The 27,388-nt window shown below is 38.3% G+C and overlaps 2 protein-coding genes across 3 annotated transcripts; one reads left to right on the top strand and one right to left on the bottom strand.

Moving 5' to 3' along the window:
* The first annotated feature begins 9,749 nt into the window (after window positions 1–9,749).
* VGlut (Vesicular glutamate transporter) lies at window positions 9,750–21,993 on the top strand. Of its 2 annotated transcripts, none has more exons than XM_036820449.3 (9): window positions 9,750–9,849; window positions 10,580–10,807; window positions 11,487–11,908; window positions 15,254–15,584; window positions 16,208–16,444; window positions 17,157–17,807; window positions 17,865–18,050; window positions 18,261–18,476; window positions 18,738–21,993. In XM_036820449.3, exons 3-9 carry the CDS (start codon window positions 11,859–11,861, stop codon window positions 18,969–18,971), a joined length of 1,905 nt encoding a protein of 634 aa, XP_036676344.2. In that variant the 5' UTR covers window positions 9,750–9,849; window positions 10,580–10,807; window positions 11,487–11,858; the 3' UTR covers window positions 18,972–21,993. The 2 variants fall into 2 exon arrangements, with proteins under 2 accessions (XP_036676344.2, XP_016924425.3); XM_017068936.4 differs by lacking the exon at window positions 9,750–9,849 and adding an exon at window positions 10,277–10,487.
* On the bottom strand, window positions 21,068–27,238 carry LOC108005835 (phospholipase A1 member A). The gene is made up of 4 exons (XM_017069181.4): window positions 26,704–27,238; window positions 22,899–23,639; window positions 22,408–22,576; window positions 21,068–22,345 (listed from the first exon to the last, which is right to left on the bottom strand). The coding sequence occupies exons 1-4, from the start codon at window positions 26,795–26,797 to the stop codon at window positions 22,240–22,242; spliced, it is 1,110 nt and encodes a 369-aa protein (XP_016924670.2). The 5' UTR covers window positions 26,798–27,238; the 3' UTR covers window positions 21,068–22,239.
* Window positions 27,239–27,388: the final 150 nt, after the last annotated feature.

Raw genomic sequence — 27,388 nt, 5'->3', positions numbered from 1 at the left:
AAATATTTTTAAACAGTCAAAAAATATTTGGAAGTAAATAAATTATTAATACAGATAATACGTATTATTAATTTAAAAATAGGTACCTTTTAAGAGGTATTAGTAAAAATGTTTATCACTTGTAAATTATACTTAGAGATAAGTAAAATAAACTTTTAACTCATATTTCGTAAAATTCAAGGATGTCCTATTTTTTCTGCTTCTGAAATGTTCACAAAAAAATCGTCTTACACTTTTACAAAGCTGAAACTCACAAATCCTCGAACAGCAATTTTTTCATTTATTATTTGACAACTTCCCATATCGAGTTTCCCAACTTTGGCGACACATTAAAAGGATTTCGCTTGGCACGTGCCTCAGCACTCTTAAGATGGGTGATGAAAAATAATAAAACAGAAGTGGAAACTTGAGGAAAAGCGCGGAATTAGCATTTATTTTCAAAGAGCGTGTTTATTTGGCTATTTATTCAATTTTAATTTCAATTCTTTCCGCACTTTTCTTCTTTTCCCTTAGAACAATCAGTCACGGGTGCAGAGGAAATAGATGCGATTACATTTAATTGAATTTTTTCCGCGCGCTGTTTGCGCAAGGAAAGCCAAAAACAGAATTGAATGTATTATATTACCAATAAGGAGGAGGGAAAAAAATAATAAAAAATGCGCAGCGCGATTGGCAATACAAAGGAAAATAGAAGAAAAGTCGGAAAACGTGATGCGGCCAAGTATTCAAATTTCGGTTTTTCTGTGGCATAAGTCCAAAGGGAAAATCGTGCTGAGCTTGTTACGTTAAAGCTGTCTCATGTATTATTTATACGAGTATCTGAACTAACAAGCCGCAAGTAGTCATAAAAATCCTGCACAGAAATTACCTGTTGATGAGCAGGCCACAACTCGCTAGTTTAACCCTCAATTACCAAAGTCTCGGGGGTGAAATTGAACCACATGAGAGGAATGAGGGGAAAACCTTTCGCACTCCCTGGGGGGTACATTAAAATTTTATCAACTCGGCGGTGATATTAAGAAACACTTGGCACGTTAAATCAATTTGCCATTTTATAAATCTTCATTTCGCACCTGAGACGTGATCCTGGCGCCCAGCAGCCACAGGTGGTCCTGCGAACATCAGGCAAAGGAGCTTTGGGTTAAGCCCCCAGCTGAAACGTGACTCCACCAGGCAGCCCAGGATTTGTACTCTTATTTCTATTTATTTTTTGGCAAGCATTTTATTTGCGAACTCATTTCAATTAGCTAAAATGCCCTCTTTCACACCATTTGCCTGATTGTTTTCTTTGACCAAATGTGTGTGTGTTTGTGTGCGTTCATTGCCCATTTTGGGGGCATTTTTAATTTCTATAATGTCTTTTGTGATCTCTGAACGGTACTTAGTGCACTTGAGTTGCGTATTATTGTTACATTTTATTGTCAACGACAGTGAGCTTTTAAGAAAATTATACAATTGCATTATGACGCCGCACTGACCACTTCGAAGCCTCTGGCTCCCTGACTTTTATTGCTATCTCTAACGATAGAGTTTAAAATTTCCAACGCATTGGAAAACCAGAGGAGGTCCTTTGGGCCACACCACACCCGTTCAAAATAAAAAAGAGCAATCGAGGCAAAAGGGAGTTGTGTACTACAAATCGCTCAACGGGCGGCCCACGAAGGACGACTGTCGATGTTTTCGCCTTTTTGCAGTCGGTGGGTGGCATAATTTATGGCCGCCCATCGTTCCCCGTTCTACGATTTCCCGAGTTTCCACTGCGGTTATTAAAATGCTCAATGCTCTTACCCACACCAAAGACGAGATCCACACTCCGGTTTCGAAGCACGGACTCGGGGACTTCGGGACTCCAGTTCGCATTGTCGTCAGACAACTGCAAAAAGTGTAGCACACTCGCCGGCGCCGACTAATGGCAGTTGAAGGACCAAGGACGATGGGATCTAATCTAGCTTATTCCGAGAAAAAAGAAGATAGTTTAAAGGAACTAATTTGAAAGATTCTACCTACCTTCTTACCTATAAATGGATGTGATTTTAAGAAAATATTAAAGAGTACGTAGATAGTACCTCGGAAAAAAAATGTTTTTATGTGTTGGGATAACCCTTGCTCAAAATTACCTTATTTTAAGAGTCTCTAAGGAAATGACAACCTTTTAAACTTACAAACAAATCACTAGGGTTCTTAAATCACTTGGAAATTACATTCAAGGTGCTTAAAAGTATGCTGTAAATAAGTTCCTGATTAAATATATTGTTCTACTGAGCTCAAAATATATTGTTGCATACTTTTAGACACCTTATATAACATTGAAAAATGATTTAAAAATAGAATAGCTAGTAAAAAATGTTGTGTGCTCTAATTAAAAGATTTTAAAGTTTAAATAATAATATAAAACACAAATTATTTTGTATATCAATTTTTTACATATTGGAATTCCCTCTTATGAAATCAGCTCTATATAACTATAGATGTACAAAAATTTTTCTTTAGTTTCTCATATATTCAAAAATGATAGCCCAATAATATGTGGAAGGGACCCACTGTCTAAGCTTCCCTTTCGTCTGATAATCAATAAAATGTTTTGGCATTTACTTTCATTGTTTGCTGCTGATGCTGCTGCCGTTGCAACGCCCCTTCCGCCACGCCCACGCACAAGGACTATATTTGCATATATTTCGAGTGGCAACTGGCAAGGCATATTGCCGGGTTTCAGGTCTTATATCCTGTCGTTCGCCGTGCTCAAGTCCTTTGCCACCGGGCGTGCCTCGTGAATTGTTTCACTGTCGTCGTTCATTTGGGTTGATGTCCCAAAGACTGAGGACACAACATGATGAAAGTCGCTTAATCTACTTAAATGTCTTTGAGTTTAAATTCTCTCCCGCTCGGCCTTTACTGAATCTTACACTGGAACAAAAGTAAACCAATACTTAAGGTTCTTAAGGTTATATTATATATTATGTGTTGAACGATGTGAAAACTTATTGACCTTTGCATTGTACTTTTTTTAAATAATTGGTTAAAGGAACCATACATTTCTGTCATTGACCAGAGCTCTCTACTTTATTTTATTGTTATCTTGTAATTCAAAAACCTTTTAAAACAGAAACAAACTTACTATATTCAAAACAATTTATTAAAGGTACCATTCAATTACAATATTTTAATTCAAAAATATTTTAAGACCTAATACATTATAATGTAATACAAATTATGAATGTCTTATTTAACACATAATATATTTTTTCTCAGTAGTCTTCTCTCTGCCTATTGAGACACGACAGCGTCCCCTTTGCGATGGCGTTATTAACATGGATTTATGGCGTATCGTTCGGAGACTTAAGGCCGCTATTAGCGCACTAAGATGCAAACAAGCTGGGACCGAGGGAAAGTTTCTAAGGAAGCAGGACGACTCACATGTCAATCAAGACGACTGCAAGGCAACAAAGCAGAAAAACGCAAATTTCAAATGAGAATTCGCTGGGCGAAGCTGAAAAGGTAGCATCGGATAATTTCAATTAAAAATGCCTTTGAAAAGGCATTCGGTGGCTGGTGGCCGGGCAACCATGACAAAGAGTCCTCATTGATGTCCTTGCCGCCAGCCATCGTCAACTGCCGTATCAGCAGTTTTAAATCAGGGGGAAATCAGGGGTGATTCGGGGTGGAGTTATGCTATATGGCGATGGTGGGGTGGTGACTGCAGCTTAATTGAGTTTCGCTTTGACGGCAACCGCATAAAAGGCAACAACTTTTAAGTATTCGCATTCACAGCAATTAAAGCCCTGTCCTTTCGCCAGGGAGATCTGGACTTAGGCAGAGGAAATTTAATATTTTTCTAATGATGCCGAAAACACTCTTTGCGGTTTCTTCACACAGATGACCAAAAGGTGCAGGGGACTTAATGCGAGGGTGGCAGCTTATATCTCACTTTAAATTTTATTTAAAATGCGTACCTTCTAAAATATTAAATAAAATAAGAATTAATGAAATGCTTTTGAAGTTGTCTTCAAGCTTGCAACACAATTCTATCTAAAAAAACTTTGGAGTAAAGTGTACCTACTTTAACTATTTCATTAATATAACAACGATATTATAATGGTAAATAACGACATAAGACATTAAGTTAATAATATTATATTATGAATCTGATTCATTTTTAACACATTACAAAAAAAGCATAATAAGAAATCGCATGGTTATTCTTAACATAAATTGTAGTGCGATAGTGGACTATCTTTAAGTTCCTTCCTCTACACTGATTACCCCAAAGAATTTTTATTATTTCTATCCCACAAAGCTTGAGCTTGCAGACTTTCTTTTTCATGTTAAGGATCTGGGATGCTAATAAAAAGAAAGTTATTACTATATATAACCTTTGTTTTTTTTAATGGTCTCTACTATTTATAAGTTCCTTTCTCCCCACTGATTATACCCCAAAACATTTTGAATGTTGCCACCCCACAAAGCTTAGACTCGCAGACTTTCCATACACAGTTCTTAGGGGTATGTTTACAGCATCATAAAGTTATCAACTTGACGAGCTTGTTGTTGCGATGACGTTGCAAACAAATTTCCACAGTTAACAATGGGCACGTCGTCGCTTCTGTTCCGGTGGGTCCACGCCTGTCACTCCATCCCGGAGTCATTTTGTCAGCCCGTCCGCCCCATCCTCCCACTCGTCGTCCTTCCTGATCCTTGATGGCAGCATAATTGATGCACTCGAGCGTAAGTGATTAGATTCATTATGATGCCTGGCAGGCAATGGCAACGGATCTCAGTCGGCGAGATGGCAAAAGGGGGTATCAGGTGTCCAACTGCGAACTGAAATGCTTGAAAATTTATAATAAATTTATTATAACCGATTTAAGGCCTTGGAAAAGTAGGGACTGCGACTGCCCGTTGCTGCTAAATGATGTGTGACAACATTTTTATTGCCCGCTCTCGTTCACCCTTAATCGTGGCTTGGTAGGGGTAAAAGCCAACGTGCGCCAACATTAATCAAGGCATTCTAAAGATTCAGATATATACACATTTATGACTAAATTCATGCATTTTGAGGGTAAAACACAAAAAACGAAGGCAACAACAAAGAGCGGCACACGCCGGGCGACAAAAGTATTTGCTTCCGGTATGCCGCCTGTCACTGGGATTTCTACAGTCAACAAAATAATAGAATCTTAAGATCATTTAAATATATTTCAATACTTTATAATTTTTTATGTACCTATTTTACTTTATCTAAATTATAATTATTTTTTGAGAAATAAAAAAGTCTTAAAATCCTGTTATATACCCTTCTTATAAGAAACTTAGGATATTAAAATAAATATATCTCCATACTTAAAAAGTTGAATACCTTTCTTTTCTTATTTTATTTAAACATTTGTTGTTGAGTCACTGGTATAAAATGTTTAAAAATATTTTTAGAACACGGTTCATTGTTATAAATAATCCTAGTCCTTAAGTTTAACATTTTTATATAAATAAATGTATATCTTTGGACTGTTAGTAAATATATTTCTAAAGTAAGTTTCTTCTGGAAACCTACTTAATTTTTTTGAGTGTACTAAAGGGGAGGAGCAAGTGGGCGGTGGGTGGTGCTGTGGTAGGTGGAGTGCCTGTGCATTCTAGCTTGAAATAAAGTTGCACTGACTGACGCTTTTCGCCTTTTGTATTCCGAACTTTTTGTTGTGCGGCAAGCAAAGAGAAAAATGTATTTCGAATGAATAAATATTCCTTCTATGACCCTAATGGATTTCGTTGTTGTTGTACCGCAGACAAAGAGTTGAGCCCTAAATGGAGGCATATGCTAATTATAAATGGTAGAGCTATCCTTTAACGTGGGGCTATAAAAAGGAACTATAGAAATATATGATAGATCATTTACCTTTCTCTCTAAAAACTATTTTTAAGGATAAATCTTTAGTATTGCATTTAAAAAGATAGGTAAACTGAGGTAATGTTATATGTGCTTACATTAACATTATAGTTACCCAAAATAAAATCATTAAACGCAGCTTAAATATTTAATTTGTACGGACTTCAAGAGACCGAAGCGATTAAAGTAAAATCTCCCATGGACAGACATCTCTGATTCCCCCGACTCATCGCTTTCCCCGGCGATTCCTTCATATCTCTGACGCTTCCAGCTATTTGCACACAAACAAAAATAAATATTAAATCTCAGAAATCGTTTTTGGGCAGGGACTCACCCTTAACCCTCGACCTGCCACCTCCCCTCACATTCAAAGGTTCGGTTTATTACTCTTACTATACCATGTGACACGCTTATCGACGTGAGCAGCGTTTAGTTTTGTGATTGAGTGGGTGGACATGTGGATTGACAGCATGAGTCTGCTGAATCCACAGAAGCTCATCAATTTCCCGCCTTCGTTTTTCCTGAACCTGTAGGAAAACCACTGGCATACTTTTACGGATTCAAAGATGAAATTCAACCGCTTTTAAAGTCGTCAAAGTTTTTTGGCTGGTAATTAAAACCGCGTGAAACCCTTTACTGACGGTAATCCGCAGATACCCCCCTGCCATAATTCACTCATAAATCAGACAACGAAAAGCCATACATCATAGACACCGTGGGGAATCCCCCAAAAAAATACACACAGTAATGACAAAGCTGCAAAAGTTATTTTGTAATTAGTGCACAAGGCAAAGACAACGGGAGGCCGCTTCGAGGACGAGGACACAACAGGCCCAACAGGATAATGATGATTATGCTGGCGCAATGAAATTGAAGACGACTTTCTGCCGAAGCTGCACTAATTACCGCTGACGTGCGATGGGAACCGGGAAGCCAGGCCAGGATTTCTCCGATCCCGGGATGAAACTCCGTCCGGGGGACTGTCAACTCAAGTTTGACACTTTTTTGCTGACAATTTATGAGAGCGGGCCAACAGCTACGGTTTCTGATTCGGACACAGTGGTTGTTGGATGGCTGTGAAACAGCAAGAACATATCTTATTTTGTTTTAAAATTACTAACATTTAAAAAGGGAGATTTATTTTTATTTTTGAATATTTTATCAAAGACAATTTTTGATTAAATACTAGATCTAGGCGTATATCATGCATATATTGTAGATTATAATCTATTGTTGATAAAAATATAGATCCTTTATACTGTGTATGATAGATTAAGTAAATCGATAAAAAAAGACATTAATTTATTAAAATCTATATTAAAAGTTATATATATTATATTTCCTTATAATATGTGGTTAACTTCGGGTTGTTGTATTTTAAGGTCCTTAGCAAGTAGGAGCCTACACTATATATTTGAATTTTGAGTTTTGGTTTTAGAATATTATGTCAAACAGTATTTGTTAAACTCTGATCCCTCTGAAAAAAACTTCTTTCTCTTAGTTTTAAACTTCATGTTTTTGATTATTTTTATGATGATTAATATGGCCTAATATGGATAGGCGTAATATTAAGTTTAAAGCCTCATTTTATTTCTATTAAGACAAGGTTACTTTTCGATTTCCTCCACTGTGCACGGTGGGCAGGCTGACTGACACTCGAGCCGCCTGACAACGCCGCCACTTAGTTTAGAGTTTTATGAGCGCAATTCGATTATTCTTCATTTACGTCAATCAATGTGGAGGCTGCTTTTAGACGCTGGCCGCGCACCCTTAATCGCTTTGTTTAAATAGTAAAACGCCGCCATAGATTGGGAATTTTTCCGAAATTTAATACCGCAGTTGAGAGGCGGTTGTTGTGGTGGCTGCTTTCATTGTGCCGCCGTCTTGTCTGTGAAATTCTGTCTGCCCCGAAGTCTGCTTTTTCCTGTATCTGTATCTGTATCTGTATCTGTATCTGTATCCCTTTCGAATGCGAAAATCCCGCTGCTGTTTTGTTGACTTTCATTTCATTTCCCAGCTCGGCTGTCTCCTCGTCCTGCTTCTTGTTTATTTCGCTTTGCTGTTTACTTCCGCAACTTTATTATAGCTTTTGGCTGAGTTGCAACTGTTTGGCTGTTTGCTTTATGCTTATGAGGGCCGGGCCAACGCGTCGTATTAGCAACGTGGCCAGGACATCTGGAGGGGATCCTGGAATGGGATGCCGAACGGAAGCAGGCATATCCTTGAGGCATAGATTGCTTGTGGACTATGAAACGACGTGGTTGGAGGATGGGAATCCACGCAGTTGCTCAAGATTATTGGCTACTCCAAGTGGTCATCGAGAAAGTGGACTTGGGAAAGAATTAGCCTTACCCATTACAACTTTGAGGTACCTTTGTCTTGTAGGAAAATATACAAACCTCTTATCATGTATTTAGATTAACATCTGTTAGTTAAAGTTTAATTATTGGATTACCTGAAAAAAACTAGTTGTAACTAAAAAAAAAGTATAAGTTACTTATGAAAATATGCCAATGCTTTCTTTTATGTTTAACCTATTTCTACACAGAGAAAACTCGGACGTTCTCATCTGAGTTGAAAATGTTTTTAAGCTGAAAATGTTTTTATTTTGCTTGAATCAAGTTGAATTGGCGGTATTTATGTACATTGTATATCTCAACAAATCAACTGTTAGTTCAGTCCGTTGTGTATACTTAAAAGTTGTTAAATAAACTCAATTTAACTTTTCTCGTCTCCCCATTTTGTTCTAATATTGAGAACATTGATACCAAAATGTACTTATACGGTATTTAAGAACGAATGTTCTCAATTCAAGAACAATGTTTTTGGATATTTCTCTCTGTGCATGTTGTGATTCAAACAATAAGATAAGTAACATAATTTAAATTTTTAATGCATATACATATAATACAATGTTTGGAACTTTGATATTTAAATTTAGATAAAAATTATTCATATTAATGTCAATTTATTTTTGTTTGAGATTTTTATTTAGAGATTAATGGATGCCTCAAGTGGGTCGAATTACTATAATAGGTAAACCCAAGTTTATAAGAAACATATATAAATATTTTGTATGTATATATAACTAATAAAATGTTGTTATGTATTTCCATTTATATCATTTAATATTTTGTTGTTTTCTTTAACAAATTAGAGCCAATAGTTGAGTAAAAAATCGTTTCAATCTGAACAATCCTTACAAAAACGTATGATTTATTGCTTTACAATTTAAGTGCCCTGAAACAAATGATATTCCATGAGTTATCGATGGAATCAAAAATATGGCCAATATAAAAAGCATCACGTACAAATTGAATCGATCAAATTGAAGAGAAGGGGACTCACTTATGTGCAGCAGGTTAATCACCAAGAGGAGTGCTTTGTGGATGCTCATCCATAAATCGTAGCATTTTTTCGAAATTTGTAAAGTTTTGAGCTAATTTGAGCCCCCGCCTCGCAGACAGGGGAAAATATTCAAAATGGCTGACATTCTATGAAAGCCGAGGCAAAGGACGCAGGACGTCTGTGTGCCGGGTGAAAAACAATGGAAAATGGCCTGGCAACATGTTAATAGCATTTCACGCACGACTGAGATTCGCATGCCAACCCAAAGGAGGTGGCACATTCCCATGTACCAGGCACGCTGTGATTGGTCCTTTTTGGCCAGGTGGTGCGGTGATTCCCCCACCGTGGCCCCAAAACTCAGCGGCTACTGTTGCCATCCGCCGTCGACCAATGCCGAAGGACGAAGGACCGCCGAAGGATTCTTGGGCCTGCGCAAAGGGATTCGTCGCGGCGAGCTTTTCACCACATCGAGTGCGAAGGGTGCAGATGCCTTGATTATGCTGCGGAGGAGCATAATCCGCTGGCAGGACATCCATCTGGGCAGAAAAGAAAGGCGAATGCGGGCGCTTTTAGTTTCACTTCGTGCGTTGTCCTGCTGAGGCCAAAAAGCGAGCCTGGAGCTGCGGGTATATAGCTGGGAAAATACATCTCAAATATATCTAAAATCAATTAATAAATAAGCATATATGGTGGAAAATAACTTAATAATAGTGTGTTTATAAAGAGTGATTCGAGAAAGTGCTGGTCTATAGCTAAAATCTAGAAAAAACTACGTTTCTGTGACTACGCCTCGTAATACCCTTGAAAAGAAAAACTCGTACATTCCAGTGGTTGAAAATTTCCAGTGTATATACTACGCTCCTCCCACCCCCCTCTCTCTTTCCCCACCTCTTCACTAGTTTTCCCCACCGTACATATATCATATATACGTATATAGAAATGATACTTTCCAGAACTGAGATGGCAGCTTATGTATCCAAGTTCCACCGCCACCTGTCCTGTCCTCCGCCGATCTTGGGCTGGAGGTCTACCTCGTGGCTGATTTGGAACTGGATGTCACACAGTCTTCAGACAGAGTTGGATTCGGATCGCCATCGTCCTCGTCGTCGTCGGTTTTTTTTACAGACAACCTGCCGCCGGTCTCGTGGTCAAACTCTGTCTGGATGTTGTCGTCCCACATCCTAAGTTTTTAATTGGTTTATACAAAGTTTTAGGTTTCTCCTATTTTATTTTTATTTTGCGGGGCGAGTGTTGCTCAGAAAATGTAAGGTTCAAAAGAGACTTTAAATTCTGAAAATCATTTATTACTTTTTTCATAATACATAGTTTCAAATCATTTTACTATCCTACTTTCAGCGTATCGCGTAGTGTATAATCAAGCTATATAATCTGTTATCTGTGTACCTTATTTGTGATATCCTAACCAACAACCAACAAAATAGTTTAAAAAACTTAACGAATTTTGTTGCCTAATAATAAAAGCCAAGTTAACTACCAAAAATAACTGTGCTTGAGTTCCAACTAAAGGACGATTACATAATCGGCCACCACTACGATATGGATTACGTAACTCTGGTGTGGCATGTAAGTAGGCGTTGTGGCCAAAGGTCAGAAGTACAACATTCTTTTGGGGAAGATATTCAAATAGAATAATTTAGGAATTTAGACCCAAGACCAAATATTTGTCATAATAAAAAAAAATGATATGTGCTATCAATTTAAAAACTCCAGCATATGAAATGGTATTTTACTAGCTATTAGGAAATACAAATATTCTAGCTACCTATTCAATATCTATTTGAAGTTATATTCTTGAATAAAATTGTTTGTTGCCAATCTTTAACAATTTATTTTTAATTTTAATGTTTGTAATTATATTATTTGGATTAAGCGAATATTAAAATTCCAAATTAAACATTTTTTTCCTGTTTTTTTTTATAAGATTTTGTAAAACTTTTTTGCCCTATTGAACAAAGATTATGGTAACCAAAAGAAGGCTTACATTTCATACACACACCAAATGAAGCATGAAAGGCAATCAAAATATTCCGCAAGCCCAGAAATATCTACAAAACGCTCTGTCGGCTCAGAGTTACCCCTCATTCGTTTCACCACTTTTCCCAAAAAATCCCAACAAATTTATGAACATAAGCGGCTTACAAGAAATGTGCAAAATGATGAAATTGTACGAGACTTTTGCTTATCAGCAGTAGAACACAAATTGTTGGACCCATTAATAACCAGAACAAAATCTCTTTCGCAGGCACTGTAAATGAAAATGCACAAACTCAAACTCTACGAAAATCGAAATTACATGGCGACCAAGTGAAAATCCCCCGCTGAGCAGAACGAGCCAACCCGAAAATAGAGTCATCAAATTTGTGCTGGCTTCACGGAAATTAACCGCCGCCGATTCGCCACGCTTATATACACGGCAATCCGCCGTGAAGTAGGCAACAAAATATATTTATGCGCCCAAGTGATAACAGCGGAAAAGGCAGCGAAGCACAACAGGCACTGACGTTGGCCTAGGCGGAAGGACGAGACAGGACGAGACAGGACCCAGCGATCCGGAGAGAGGGGAGGAGTCAGGACAGGAGTCGGCAAAAATCAGGGGTACGACCACAGCATCGCCATGAAGGGTCTGACGGCGTTTAAGGAGAAGGCGACGGGCGTGTTTGGCGGGTGAGTCGAATATGATATGATACCCAGACTCACAACACTAAGCAGCGGGGTTTTGGTCTTAGAAAATACTAGTTTGGGCTTAAAATGATATAATTTAAAATTCGTTTTTACTAGAAAGCATTAAAAACAAATTCTTTAGTTAATATTATACCTAATAAAAATATTAATCTAAAAAATGTACTTATTGCGAATGCCAGAAAAACCATTAGAATTTTAGAATCAATTTAAAGGGGCTTAAAAGTATGCTGTAAAAAAGAATGTCATAGAAACTTTAGATAAAACCATCTTACTTTACTTTAATTATAAATTTTTTTGAAATTTTTATTCTTATTGTTAAAGCCTACCTATAAAATATGTTATAAAATAAACCATTTTAGGTGTCTAAAAGAATGCAGTGAATAGTTTAGGATAGTTTTTTTCTGAATAAACTCATTGTCCTTCTGAGTTTAAAATATATTGTTGCATTCTTTTAGACACCAAAAACGTTATTTAAAAGTAATTTCTAAACCATAATGATTTGAGTGGCATCCCGGTATATTTTATTTGAAAAGCTTGAGATTTAGACAGCCATGACCATTTCCTTACTTTGCTATACTATTACATATTTTTTGTTGATAAGTGTACACCGATGACGAAGAGCAATATGCTTTGAATGAAATATGATTGCAATCAAATGGACTTTAGAAAGAACAAAAAAATCGAGTTTAATTTAACGCAAGGATGGTCGATGTTCGTGGTTGGCTGAACTTGACCATGCCAGGATAATGCAGTAAATATGTACCCACCGATATTGATACGCACTCCCGACTAGCCGGCGTCGCGAAACTTGGGCACGTGTCGCGCCCCCGGAAAGTTGTAAAATTATTGGCATGCTTAACAAGTCATTAAAGGGGGATGGCCAGGATTCGGAGGACTTTTAGGACTTGCCAGTAGTGGTGACAATGAACGCGCTGGCATGCCGACGAAGGAGCTCACCGGTGCCTCAGGAATTCTGGGCACGTTGGCAGCACGTGTCCGGGAACTTCAGCTCCGGCACCTTCGAATTCCCCGGGCAAAACACAATAAAGTCGTACTCTCTTCAGTATATATTGGACAAACACTCAATGAAAGGGGGGATGTGTGCGATCCAGGTATGCAATTTTATGGCCACACCTCTCGCCTGATTTCTCAAGGACCTTGGGCGCTAAATTAGAAATTGGAACAATAGGTGGCACATCGCTTTCATTAAGGAATGTGTTGCATACCGACGAAGGGCTGCTGCATCGTTTAACGCAAATGAAATTGATTTTTACGAGCCGTTTCCGTTTCCGTTGCCAACTGCCAACAGGACCTGCCGCTGAAGCTCTCGAGTGGCACTTGGCGCGAAGAAATTGAAATGCCTCATCTGGGGGGAGTGCTCAAGGAGTTCCTTTATCCTTGCCAGTGAAAATGAAATTAGAATTGCCATTGAAGACGCGGTCGTGTCGCTGACAATCCAGCATATTCCCCGCCCACCCAATGCCGCAGCATCTCAGTTGTCAAGGCAAACAAACTAATACACACCACAAATACATATATTTGTATAGATCTGTGGATGTGCCCCATTTACATTTCTAATGGTCGCGTTTTTGTGGCCACGTTAAAGTCAAAGCCTTTAGCTCGTGGCGCCAGTTATCCCTAATCTAAGCGGCGCCAAAAAGTCTGCAACATTTTTACTGACAATCAAGAAAGAACTTTAGCGCCAAAGATAGTTTGGCGAGACGTCAAAAAAATCCAGTTCCATTCAAGGAAGGCGAAGATGAGATGTTCTAAAATGAATAATGTTAAACATTTAAAAAAATGAAATGGAGGATTTTAAAATCTCTTATAAATATGTCTAAAAGTATGCAGTAAAATAGTTGCGTAACATAAAATTTTTTATTGCATACTTTTAAACAGCTTTATTGTTGATTTCCCCTCTCCAATGAAATATCCTAAACTTCCGATTCCTTAAGTAGTTAATAAGTTTGAATTATAATTAAATTTCATATTTTCGATACAAAACTTGTTATAGAAAAAGATACTTATATTCCATAGACTTATTCTGAAACACCTAATCTCCCAAGACCCTTAGATATTTTGTTGAAAAAACAATCGAATCATCTTTTGGCTCGTAACGAACCTAATGACGGGCATAACGCAGCTCCCCTTTTTTGCAAAGGGCAAAAAAGAATTGCCGCATAAAATTGGCGTCAGCCTTAAAGTCGGTCAAGGCGCAAGTTGGTCGAAGGACGTAAGTTGCTCCTTTGGCTCCGTTTTTTTCTAGTCTTGTTCAGGGGATCCTGCGTGACCAGACGAGGGTAGCTTTTGGCGGCAGACAGTTGAGTTATGTGACAGGCGGCGACTTCGACGACGACAAAGTTATATCCACTGTAGTGGCTTGTTTTTGGCTGGTGGCTGCTTATTAGTTTGTATTGCATACTTATGGGGACTTTGTCTGGATATTTATGAAGAAAAATTCCAAATGGCAAGGGGCTATATCTCAGTTGATGTGTCACTTATCCCGAGTTAATGGCTTGGTCTGGGGTTGGAAGGTGGTTAGGTCACCCCTGATTATCAGCCCAGGATATCAGCTAACAAACATCCATCAATCAGTCGCTGACAAGGTCTTTTAACTGTGTTTAAACTGGGAAATCAAATCTTGAAATGCGATTCTGGATTTTTACCTGGTCCAATCAACTTTAAATACTTGCTGCCTTGCACTTAATAAAATTGAATTTTATTCCACACCAAGGACGGAAGTTCTGTCTGCAATTCCTCCCCTCGGTCACCGCAATTCCTTTGGGACCCTTGGGAAAAACAACAACCACCTTCGATGGGCGGAATTTTTGGGGTGAGGGGCAGTGGCAGCTGTTGCTGCTAACAAGCCGAAAATGTTTGTGTTTTCACGCCCTCTCGTTGACCTGTTGATTTAACTTGCTATTCGCTTTAATTGGCATGAATTATGCCCCAGGTGATAATGCTTGGGATTTGAGGAAATATCATAAAATGCATAAATTCTGTAAGCCTCAACAGATTGAATATATTTCAGGTACTATGTTTTATAGCTTTTTTGCCTTTAATACCTTTAAAATGATTGCTAACAATGATACATATATATTTATTTATTTTTTTAAGACATATTCTTATTTGTCATCATATTTTGATCATCAAGCGCTTTTTCAATATACCAAGTTTCTTTATAATAATTATCAACACCTTCAGACAAACTTACATTAAAATAAAAAAATTAATCCTTAATTCTTAAAAATAGATTATATATCATTGAGTATTAATTCGTAAATCCGATTCAATTTAATGATTATCTATTTTATCTCTTTTTTTCAGCCTGAAGCCCAATATGGAGAAATTCGAGATATCGCAGGGTTATCATGGAGGTCATGGGGGCTACGAGGAGATGGAGGGGGGCGACCGGGAGGGCCGGGGACCGGGCGGCGGCCACGCCTACGACGACGACGACGACCGGCCCGACTCGCCCGCCTCCTTCGAGGAGATCGAGCGCCCGCCGCTCCGGAAGATCGACAAGTACTGCAAGGCGGAGTGTCCGTGCATGCCGGCCCGCTACACCATCGCCACCATGGCCTGCGTGGGATTCATGATCGCCTTCGGGATGAGGTGCAACATGTCGGCGGCCAAGCTCAAGGGAGAGCACAACGGGGTAAGTATCTTACTAAAATAATATTATATCAGGCAATGAGCAGAGCCAAGTTCTTCCGAATTTTAAAGTTCTAATCTATTATAATTACATCACTTAACATGTATGAAGTCGAACTGCTTATTAAGAATACTAACTTTTAAATTTTAAAGAAGTTTGTTATAGTCCAATACTCCTTTATATAAAATCAAGAGCACTTAGTGTGTTAGTTTATTGAAATTTATCTTATCGAATTTTAAGTAAATTCTTTTAATGATTTTCAAAGGAAATATATATTTTTAAATTTGTTTTTAACTGTCTCTTATTAAATTCAAGTCACATCCACTTCCTCAAAGTCATACAATTTAAATTTATTAAATTGTCAACATTAAATGAGCAGAAATAGAAGAGGGAGCCATCAAATTCGCTTCGTTTGCCGAGAAGCTGCTGTCAATTAGGGGGTGTGTGTGGGTATCCACCCACTCAAAAGTCATCCACAAAGCACCACTTCCCCCACATAGAGGCATAGAAACCCATTGGAAACTGTGAATCCGGCTTGACGCTCGTTAATAAATGCCTGCAGCGGTTTTTAATGATTGTTGAGCTGCGCCACTCATCCCGCAAAATGTATTTCCGGATTTTTGCAGACTGTATTCATGAACTGGACGGTCGCCGTGGAGAGCCATGTGGACTCGTCCTTCTTCTGGGGCTACCTGGTGACGCAGATTCCCGGCGGCTTCATCGCCTCCAAGTTCCCGGCCAACAAGATATTCGGCCTGTCCATCGTGAGCTCCGCCACACTGCATCTCTTCGTGCCATTCGCCATGACCCTGATGCACGGTCATGTGGTGATTTGCGTGAGGGTCCTGCAAGGACTCTTCGAGGTACGTAACCCGTCGAACCAACCAACCAACCAACTTACCAAATTCGATTTCGCCACAGATCAAAGCCGGGGATTACGGCTGCGTGATGTTGCGAAAATGGGGAGGGTTAGATTTTGCTTTATGATAAAGCAAATATGTGAAATGGAAACATGTCCTAAGCCCTCAAAGGGATGGGGGTCCTACCAGGGCAAGGGAAAAATAACAAAAGCATTTATTTTAATGCGATTTCTTTGTGTAAGGGACTGGGGAGTATGTTATTTTTCTTTGACTCGGAAGGGCAAGAAGGATACTTTGTCAAAAGGATGTTTGCTCATTCGATTTTGGCAGTAGCTAACCGTTTTATTGTATGTCATTCATATTTCTTAACAGAGTTGTTTAACTTTTAAAATTGTAAAAATAAATTTTTTTATGGTTTAGTGCATTTTCTATAATCATTTTTGAATTTCATACAACTCTTTAATAACATTTTTCAAATTATTATTAAATTTAAATGATATTTTTGGGGACTTTCTTTTACTTTTATTATATATCCAACAAAAATAATCTAAAATCTTGAAAATATTCTACATTTTATTGAGAAAAAAGCTTATTAGTTTGATTAAATGGGTGTTAAATATTTCTTAATAAGACAAGGAATTAACGTTATACAAAGACTACCAAATACTTTTAAATTTTAATGGAGTTACCTATTTTTTCCACATCTCTTCCTTAGGGCGTTACGTATCCGGCTTGTCATGGCATCTGGCGCTTCTGGGCGCCGCCCATGGAACGCTCCCGACTGGCGACGTTGGCCTTTTCCGGTTCCTATGCCGGCGTGGTGGTGGGTCTTCCGCTTTCCGGTCTCCTAGCGGATACCGTGGGCTATCAGGCACCCTTCTACGCCTACGGGGTATTCGGAATCATCTGGTACATGTTCTGGATATGGTTGTGCTTCGAGAATCCTCGCAAACATCCGGCCATCAGCATACCCGAGCTGAAGTACATCGAGAAATCGCTCGGGGAGTCTGCTCATCCGACGATGCCATCCCTGAAAACGACTCCTTGGCGGGAGATGATGCGTTCGATGCCGGTCTACGCCATCATTGTGGCCAACTTCTGCCGCTCCTGGAACTTCTACCTCCTGGTGCTGTTCCAATCCTCGTTCCTCAAGCACAAGTTCGGTTTTAAGGTGGAGGAGGCGGGCTTCGTGGGCTCTTTACCCCACTTGATCATGACCACGATAGTTCCCTTTGGCGGCATGCTGGCGGATCACCTGCGAAAGAATGGCATTCTGTCCACCACCAATGTGAGGAAGCTCTTCAACTGCGGCGGTTTTGGGATGGAGGGCTTGTTTTTTCTGTTCGTGGCGCATTCCTCAACGGCGGTGGGTCTTGAATAATTCTTCATATTCTTTCTGATTTTATAGAGAGCTCTTTTACAGACGGGAGCCATGTTTGCCTTGACCTGCGGCGTGGCCTTCAGTGGCTTTGCCATATCCGGCTATAATGTCAATCATCTGGATATTGCTCCTCGCTATGCTAGTATCTTGATGGGTTTGTCCAACGGTATTGGCACACTAGCTGGCATCATTGTACCCTACGCTTTAGATGGACTTATCCAAGCTAATGTAAGTGAAGATTTTGGAAAGTTGTAATGCTTTTATCCTACGTCAATTCCTTTCTTTTATATTACTATAAGTGAAATCCACATAGAGTATAAAATATTTCTGGTGTTGCAAAAATAACTGCCTAACCTCATAACTTGTTGTATATGAAATTCACATCCCCCAGTAAGGATAATATTATTTCTAAATATTATTTTATTATTTTTACCGTAGCCCACTGGCTGCTGGACCACAGTGTTTACCCTGGCCGCCTGTGTTCACTTGGTTGGGTGTACTTTCTATGGTATCTTTGCTTCCGGGGAGCTGCAGCCCTGGGCGGAACCTCCAGCAGAGGAGCAAAAGGTGTGGGCGCCACCACCAGGTGCCATTACCAACACGGATCCTAGTCAGGCGGGCATGTTGGGCGACTACATGAAGGAAACCTCTTTTGTAAGTGTAATACTTTTGAGGTTATATGTCTTAAAATATTTTTAAAGATTTCATTTATGACCAAATGATTTTAAAAATTTAATATGAAGTTTTGATTATATTTTCTATCCTTGCTCTAATATATTGGAAACTATAGTTTCTTTTACTTTTGCATTTTGCCTTTATTACAGAAACTTCTCTAGTACTTATTTCTTGAAAAGTTTTTTGAAGTAATATTCCGTTATCGTTCCATTAATTATCACATAACCTTTTGCAATTTAGGGTGCCCCCGAGTACAATGAGCAGAGCCAAATGCAGCAGTCGAATACCATTGGCTACGGCGCCACAGGACACGTGGCAAACAATCCCTTTGCCATGGCCGGCGGTGTTGCACCACCGATTGCAGAGGAGGATGCCCCACCGACCTACGGGGACGTTACCGATCCGGGACAGTATGGATACACGCAAGGACAAATGCCGTCCTACGATCCACAGGGATACCAACAGCAGCAGTAATGGGTCACTGATATATATCATAGCTTTTAGTTGTAGTCGGAAATCGTTTGAAGTTTATTGTTTGTTCTTGGTGTGCCGTTAAAGATTTCCCCCCTTTTCTCTCTACCCATTTGTTGAGTTCCATCGCTGAAGGATCCTGAAAGCCTTTCGGAGTTTATGAGTATATTAACTAAGGAGTAACGAATTTGTCAGCGAATTAGGGGATTCCACATGCCACACTAACACAATGAAACTATGTACCTAACAGAGAAACTACATATGCATTACACAGCAATACCGATAGCCATTAACATTACCGTTAGCCCACATAGACCCAAACTGGCCTAATCGATCTATATAGCATATATACTGTTAAGGCCTCGCTTGCGCGAATTTCTATTTACAAGCTCCGAAATCCAAATCGAAACTGCAACACAAGATAGGGAAAGAACTGGAAAAATAATCAACACTTGTGTATATCATATATCATCACATAATCCACACAAAGCCTATAATAATTATATTTAAATCGGTATAATCGTATATATATAGCCAAAGATTGTTGTTGAACTGCAAACTGCAAGTTTTATTACCGTTGATGATATTATCTTCCGTGTAAAGAGAACATTTTAATCAAACCCAAGCAATTGTTGATGTTCGGCACGAATGATAACCCTAAAAAGTACTAGCTAATCAAAGAGACATAATAATGTTCTGTTAACTAACTATTGTTTATGTTTGATTTGTTTAGTTACAAGTTAATGCACCGTATGCTTAAAATTACATGAGCAGGGCATGATATAGATACTGAATACAAACCACTAAAGTAGTTAGCCGTAGGCGCATATAACCTCAGACTAGGTCTTCATATGCTCACTACATTTAAATAATAATAAGCAAAAGGAACACCCTAAATTAATATTTAAAGGGCTCAAGTTTGAGTTTCCCTGCCAAAAATGTTGTACAATAAAGATTTTTCAATTAATTTGACTTTTTAAAATATGTCCCTAAGAATTTTGATGGTTATGGATGGTTAAACCTTTTCTGCAGTAACTTTTTGGCTTGGGAATTCAAATGTTCTAATTTATTATGAAAACTTTATTTAACATAAAGTAATTGTATTTTTTTGTAAAAAATTAAATAACTTATTGTACTAACCCTATTAAATCTCTCTAAAGTAATAAATTTAAACATTTTCGAAATATTTAGTAGACTGTAAATAAATTCGGCGTTAAGTAATTTTAATATAATTTAATAAATTAATGCACCATATTTGATTTAAGAGCACAAATTTAACTTACAAAATGCACTGTTATTCCTTATTTTGTTCAGTTTATAGCACCTTTTCTAAATATTATTTTAGTTAATAATTTAACTTAATACCTTAAATAATATCTGACACACCAAACATATTTAGACGCACTTACTTTCGTACTGTTCAATTGAATATACAACTTTACAACAAATTATTTCTAATCGTCTGTATATTATCCAAACGTATTTAACTAGCCACAAGTATAATAAACAACTATATAAAGGTAATTTAAATTATTCACATTTAAATCACTATGTATTAAAAACGTGAACATTTTCTAACTAAAAGAGTCAATTCTAATACCGTAATTTGTACAGCGCAGCGAATAAATACTCACGCAAATACTCGTATAGCAACTTTAACATAGCTAATATATATTACAATTTTAAATGTTTTTGGATAAAGGTTCCAATTGAAGAAAACAATACTGCTTGTGTGAGCGACAATACCTAGTGAAGTAAGTCTAGTTAATAGTTAATCCATTTATATTCATCTATTATTATAATTTATTTACTGATTTGATTATAGGCTCAAATTTTTAAACGAATGCTTCGCGCAGGCAATTAAAAATGTTGGCCACTGGGGCGTATGTGTAATATTAGAATAGTTAAAAAACCATTCTGTACATAAAACCATTTTATCAATTGAGTATGGCTCTTTTAATCGCGAGATTACAAAATTAGAGACAAAATCTTATGGATTTGATTTTTCTTCTATTATTTGTTTCGTTTTTGAGAGATACTCAAGCTCTCGGGGCTGTGTGGACAATAATGACATAAATATGTTAACCAGAAAGCCACGGTTATAACTTTTGCTTGCTAAGATATGAAAATAACGAAAATCCCTTCACATAACAGTTTGTAAATAAATGAAGTGTATCTCGTAGTTGAACGCCATCATTAAATGCTTTTGTGAGTAATTTAAGTGTACATAAAGCCACAAATAAACCGAAGCATAACTAAATCTTAAACGAGCGCAACTTTAATAGAGTTAAACCATCAGTTTTTGCTATTACCAGTCAGTCACACCAGAACAGGTTACATCTAGGGTATTTTAACTACTAGCCAAACATAAATGTTGTGCGTGGAAATAAACTACAAAACGCTAAGAAAATGCATACACTTTCATACAGAAATATAGGCGCACAAATACAAAACAGATATATGCTATTAACATAAATCATAAATATATTCAAATCATATAGGGGCTGTCTCCACAGAACCTTTGAAATATTGAAAACAGATGTAGTAATGATATTACAGCTATACTTAAACCGTGTATATAATTAGAAACAAAATATTCTTTGTGTTTACTGAGAGTTCTGTATACAAAATATAAAAAATATTAAATCAAAATTAAAATTATTAAACACAATCGGAGATCCCTTTTCTGGCAACACCCGCCCATGTTGTATAATTTGTATGGTAGCTAAACCAAATTAAGATAAACGCCTACTTATATATTTCAGTGTATGCTCATTAACAAAGAAACCGAATAAATATTCCTAAATATAAACGAGTAAATGAGACTCAAGACACAGGAAACCCAGTACTTATTTAAAAACAGCTTAAATTTGGTTAAACGAAATAATGATACAAACCTCTTGCATGAGATCCGGCTATACGAATACCGAATATTTGAAGGTCATGAAAAAAGAACAAAATTATACCCAATGAAATGTATTTGGAATTCAATAAAACGAACATGTTAAAAATTATGCCAAACAAATTGAGTTTTTTATTCCACAGAAGTTTCAGCATAAGACTTAAATATTTATTTGTACAAGTCCCAACGAAAAATGGCTGTATTTAGAACTAACAACAAAATATGAAATAAATAGGTATCAATTAGGAAACAAGCTAAATCACATGAGTGCTACGGTGTAAAAGATGCATAAATTCAGGCGGTTTTCCAAGCGATTCAGATACAAATAAATGTAAAATTCATTTTCCGACTTGGCCGAGTTTAAAAGCATTATCTCCGTACTCCCTGGTACTCTCCATTCGATCGTCCTTTGCCGGGAAACCCTCTAGCAAAGGGCGCCTTGGCATTGGTGGTCACATAATAGTTCCCTCGAGCTCTATGGCAATTATTAAAAATTTTAAGAAAATTCTACAAACCCGGAGTTACGATAATACTCACTTGTGTGAACAGTGTTCTCCCATTAGCACATATTCCGAGTCCTTGGGCTCACACCAACCTATCAGATAGGAAAACAAGTTGGGACAAGGACCCGCATAAAATCCCCGAGTCGTGGTTATGGATTCTATAAAGTAGGGCGTGACTTTCGTGTGATCACAGGCCAAGGTTTCTAAAAGAACAGTAAATAATATTAAACAGTTAAAATAAAAGATAAAGTAAGAAGCTAGTTTAGGTACTTTAAAATGGATATTTTCAAGGTCAATTTCTCAATGTCCGGTTAAGGTTTTTGTTTGTTAACTGTCAGAGAAAGAAAGCATTTTTGCAGACCCTAGCAAACCTGAGAAAGGAGAATCGTCTAATTTAAATAGTACATAATCTCCAATGTGATATTGAGATATGACTTTCGATAAAGAAATTAAAATCAACGAAATAAGTTAACATGACATTGAGAAATTGGGCCATAAAATGATTAAAAATCTGGTAATACTCACGAAACAAAGTGGCTGATCCCACACAAGCTGGCTGCCTGGTGCCTCCGTTGACATAGAAATCCGCATGACCACTGGAGTGCCATTGGCCAAGGATTCCTGCTCCTGTATGGACGACATCAACAAAGTGGGCATCTGTGGTATCCAAATCCCTGGAGTTGTTTGCTCCCGCATAAAAGAATATCGTTGGATCCAGCGCAGTAATCCTGCCCAGCTTTCCCTCCTCGGGCTTCAGATAGTTGGCCACCAGTCCGGCTATGTGGGCACCCACACTATAGCCGATAAAGTGCAGATCATCCGGTTGAACTCCACGGGGATGTCTAGCGAGGTATTTGACCAGCTGGGAGATGCACAAACTGCCAAATCGAGGGGCCCAGTCCATCTGACTCAAACAGGGTTCCTTAACGGCATCCGCATAGTCCACAATGATGATGTTATACTCGCCCACACTGAAGTAGGCCTCTCGAAGATCGGGACTAGGACTTAAAGTACGACCTCCTCCAAATCCATGGATGATAATCTTGGTAGGATGACCGGGATTGAAGTGGGTGTAGTACAGAGCATTCGCATCCAGGACATCGATGAATTCCGGCTGATCCTGTGTGCGTCTCGTATACAGATAGAACTGTATCTTGGGATGTGGACAACGGTAGGGCTTTTGCAGGCAAGAATCAGTCACATAGACCTGAGTTTGATTTTGTCCAGCCGCCACCGCCGCAGCCACAACTCCCGCATTTTGGCCAGCTGTGTACATATATATGGAGGATGTGAGATTGAAAATTCAAGATTCAAGATTTTAGTTGACAAACAAGTTTGGGCTCTACGACATTGCATTTAATTACATAAGCCCCTAGCAGCGACATTGAATGCTTGCAATTTGGCACGACGCAAATGTCATGCGATTCATGTTGCAGTTGCAAAAGTTGCACAAGTTGCAGAAAGTAAAAGTCAGACCAAAACGGAAGTGACGCTACATTGTGGCTCACTCACTACTCATTGCTCTTTGTTTGCCATTTGCACCGCAATCGACTGGGTTTATTTTTGACAAAACGTGCTGCTCATGATATAACTAGAGCTGCGATCTGGCAACTGGATGCGGAATGAATATGCGTAATTTATTCGTATTTATGAGCTTCATGGGGGTAGGAAAACCCATTTGAGATCGGCTTATCTGACACTTGGGCTCGTTGGCTGCGAACAGATATGCGCCAAGTGGTTCGGATTCGCAATTGTTGGGAGTGGGTTTCACATGGGTCGTTAGGCTACTCGGGTTCTTCATTAAATTATTGTGTATATCACCCATTTCACGCTTAATTTATTTGTTTCAAGTACCTATTGTTTTATTTTTAATGTTATTTAATTACTTGGGCTTCTACACCATAATAATCATCTTTGAATGTTCTTTAAATCCTATGCCAAATATTTTTTAGAATTTGAGTATCCTGTATTATAAGGTTTAAAATCTACACAGGTTTTATAAAAAGTAGTTTTACATTTTCTAATGTTTAGTTGGTTGTTTAAATATCTTTGTATAATTTAGTCCACCTAAAAACAGATAACAGATCACTTATCCTAACATTGTTGTGATTGTACAGGAAACGCCAAAAGATAAATAGAAGTATATATATAGAAGTATATTAAAAGCTTAATTTTCGAACTAGTTCCAACTTTTTTTTCCGTCAGCCGTGTTGAGCTCACCGCATGCGTAAGAAGTCGCCGTAATGCGGTTTGAATCCAAATGGCCAAATTAAAAATCGAGAATCGGCCTTCAACCAACTCAGTTGGTGGCGCCCAAAATGCTAACCAGCAATTGGCCCACTTGTGGTTGTAGCACTAGTAGTTAGACGATAACCGAGAGTCATGCAACCGGTCTGGGAAACTATTGCAGATGCAGACTCTTGCCGGTTGGGTGGGCACTGGAAATACCCGAAGATATCGGCTGCCTTATAGGGCACATATGTATGATCGTATACCCCAGCGACACAGTGAACACGGCACGGCTTATTACACTCCGATTTCGATGACAAGTGCTTGTAAGACCAGCAGCTGGTTAAATTAATCATGCAATAAGCGTTGTTTTACATCAGAGGCCGTAGCATAATGCCACTCAACCGCCCACCGATGTACGAGATACAGACAACAAAAATGTAATTTTTAAAAGCCATTAAAGAAACTATGAATTTTTAATATTATGCATTATAATTTTTAGGACAAAAAATATGATTAAAATTTACAATCCCTTTTTTTCGTTTGTATTTAGATTTAAGATCACTTTTCCAAGTCCTATAGTTTAATATTTAATGAAAAATAAATTTATATGGCTATTTTTTTTAAAATTATGTATTCAAAATTAAGTTGTATAAAGACTTAAGATCCCCCTTTCTTTCCCTGTAGACAACATATAATTCCCCACCCGCTCTTTTCACTCTTCAATTAGCAATGGGCTGTGGTCGCGGTCATGCCTCAATTGTCTTCAGTTTGTCTGTTTTCATTTGTTTTTCACAATCGTTTATCTCTGACTTCGTGAGCTGCTTTTCCCATCTTATGTAAGCCCACCTCCTACCCCTTTTCACCATTTCATTTTCCATTCGGCCATTACGCATGCCAATTAAATGACTGTCTTTTTTTTTTGGGTTTGTTTATACTTTTTTTGGCGGGAAAATTTCATGGGGAAATTTTGGTACTTCGGGGTTGGCCGGAAAACTCTGTCCAACTAACACAAATCAAACCCAAAACGGAAGAAGTCGAATGCGGAAGGTGAAAAACAAAGTTGGACGCGAAACACGAAATACTCATCGCCTGGTAAGTGAAAGATGATTTTGGGTTGGCTCGCTTTTGGCTCGCTTTTAACTTTGTATTTTCTTTCTGTTTGTGGGTTTTTGTGTTTTTTATTTGCCGTGAGTCATGGACATTGTTTGGCTGGCTTTTACGTTGGTGATTATTGGCCAATTGACTTCGAATCGATATCGAGATTTGTGTGTCATAACCTTAAGGCGTTGAAGTGTTGGCTTGAACGGTGCAAAATATATTGCACGTCTTGTATTTCATTATAAATGCCTAATTATAAACAAAAATTCTTGAAAAATTGCTTTATTACAGGCTTTAAACTAACTGCTGTTGACCTACTTTAAGGCTATAATTGCTTGGGTTCATTAACCTGCAGTCTGGCCTAATGGCAGTCCTCCAAAATTACTGTCATTCTATATAAAATGACTGCCGTGGCCCTCTGATTCCATCTGAATTCAAAACTTGACAATGACACGCACCCCGCAATGCGCATACGCCCTGTATGACCCTTTTTATTAAAGGCAGGCTATAAATACACGCTAAAGTGTTTACAAAGAGTGTCAAGGTGTTGGGGCATAAAAATATGAATACATAATAAATCAGCCGAAAATTTAAGAGCTTCCAGGGCGGTCTAAAACAGTAGTGGGGTCAATTAATTAACTTGGTTACATGAGATAATAAAAGTCACACCATGACAAGGCAGCATTTTTGAGTGGGATGAGCACCTACAAAATAAATTTGGTACTTGTAGAGAGGCTTTTCAAGATATTTATATTGCTGTTGACCAAGATGTGAGGCAAGGTCGAAGAAAATGTTGGTAAATATTGTGCAACTAGTTGAAAACGAAATTTAAGACGATGCCAATCTGAAGTGTCAACAGAAACAGAAAAAGCGGACACAATGACAGGGCCAAAAGAAAGGTACCAAAAATATTTAACAAAATAGGTGCCAGGCAGGGCGAAAGTAAAAGTTTAACTTGAGTTTATCTCGTTGGGTTTCTTTTAGCACAACACATACGAACCGGCGAATTCCAGGCGAAAGAGTGTAAAACTCACGCAGAGCAGCTGCAGCCAAAAGTCTGCACTTTTCGGTTTCCTCACACACTTTGGCCACATGTTTATGTATTTTATTTTTATATTTTGGCAAATTCACGCTACTTTTAATTGCAATTGCCAGTGCGATTATATAACTGGACTGTATTTAGTTTTGTTAAGCGGAATCTCTGAACTCTTGTGGGCTTTGGGTCAAGGCCTGCTCGTTGACCGGCGACACAACCGTCTCAAAGTGCAAAACTCTTTCTTAAGCACCAGCTCAAGAGCTGGTCATTGGACCCGATTTCGATTTCAATGCACAACAAGACGACGACCAAGCTGGCGAGGCATAATTCCGGCTGCCTCCGCACAGAAATTGATTCAGTTTTGTGTTTTACCACACTTCTTTTATTTTTGCGGGCACGCGCGGTCTCCCGAATGGTATTGTATTGGATTCGATAGGGTCGATCCAGGCTTTCTCCGCCTCGAAGGTCGCGTACACGTGCGATTTGATTGCGCTCCGGCGAGCCACTGAATGTCGAGTTCGTTGCCGAAGTCTTTCGTTTTGTGGCTGCCCAAAAAGTTCGCACCGGCGCACAAAAGCTCGCTCAGCTTCGAAAGCTTTCTGTTTTGTTTTGGTATTTTAATACTAACTGAGAAGTTAGTGCAAGGGTT

Source organism: Drosophila suzukii, chromosome 2L (genome assembly GCF_043229965.1).
Source record: "Drosophila suzukii chromosome 2L, CBGP_Dsuzu_IsoJpt1.0, whole genome shotgun sequence".
In the NCBI taxonomy this organism is placed as follows: Eukaryota; Metazoa; Arthropoda; class Insecta; order Diptera; family Drosophilidae; genus Drosophila; species Drosophila suzukii.
The sequence above is the reverse complement of the archived record's forward strand: the minus strand, read 5'-3'. Positions and strand labels throughout refer to the sequence as shown.

Coding starts and splice junctions, on each gene's coding strand:
- LOC108005835 (XM_017069181.4), bottom strand. CDS start 26,797: ATGTGGCCAAAGTGTGTGAGGAAACCGAAAAGTGCAGACTTTTGGCTG. Junction 22,577..22,898: donor GGGATCAGCCACTTTGTTTC/GTGAGTATTACC, acceptor CTGTTCTTTTAG/AAACCTTGGCCTGTGATCAC. Junction 22,346..22,407: donor GGAGAACACTGTTCACACAA/GTGAGTATTATC, acceptor TAATTGCCATAG/AGCTCGAGGGAACTATTATG.
- VGlut (XM_036820449.3), top strand. CDS start 11,859: ATGAAGGGTCTGACGGCGTTTAAGGAGAAGGCGACGGGCGTGTTTGGC. Junction 16,445..17,156: donor TCCTGCAAGGACTCTTCGAG/GTACGTAACCCG, acceptor TCTCTTCCTTAG/GGCGTTACGTATCCGGCTTG. Junction 18,051..18,260: donor ATGGACTTATCCAAGCTAAT/GTAAGTGAAGAT, acceptor TTTTTACCGTAG/CCCACTGGCTGCTGGACCAC.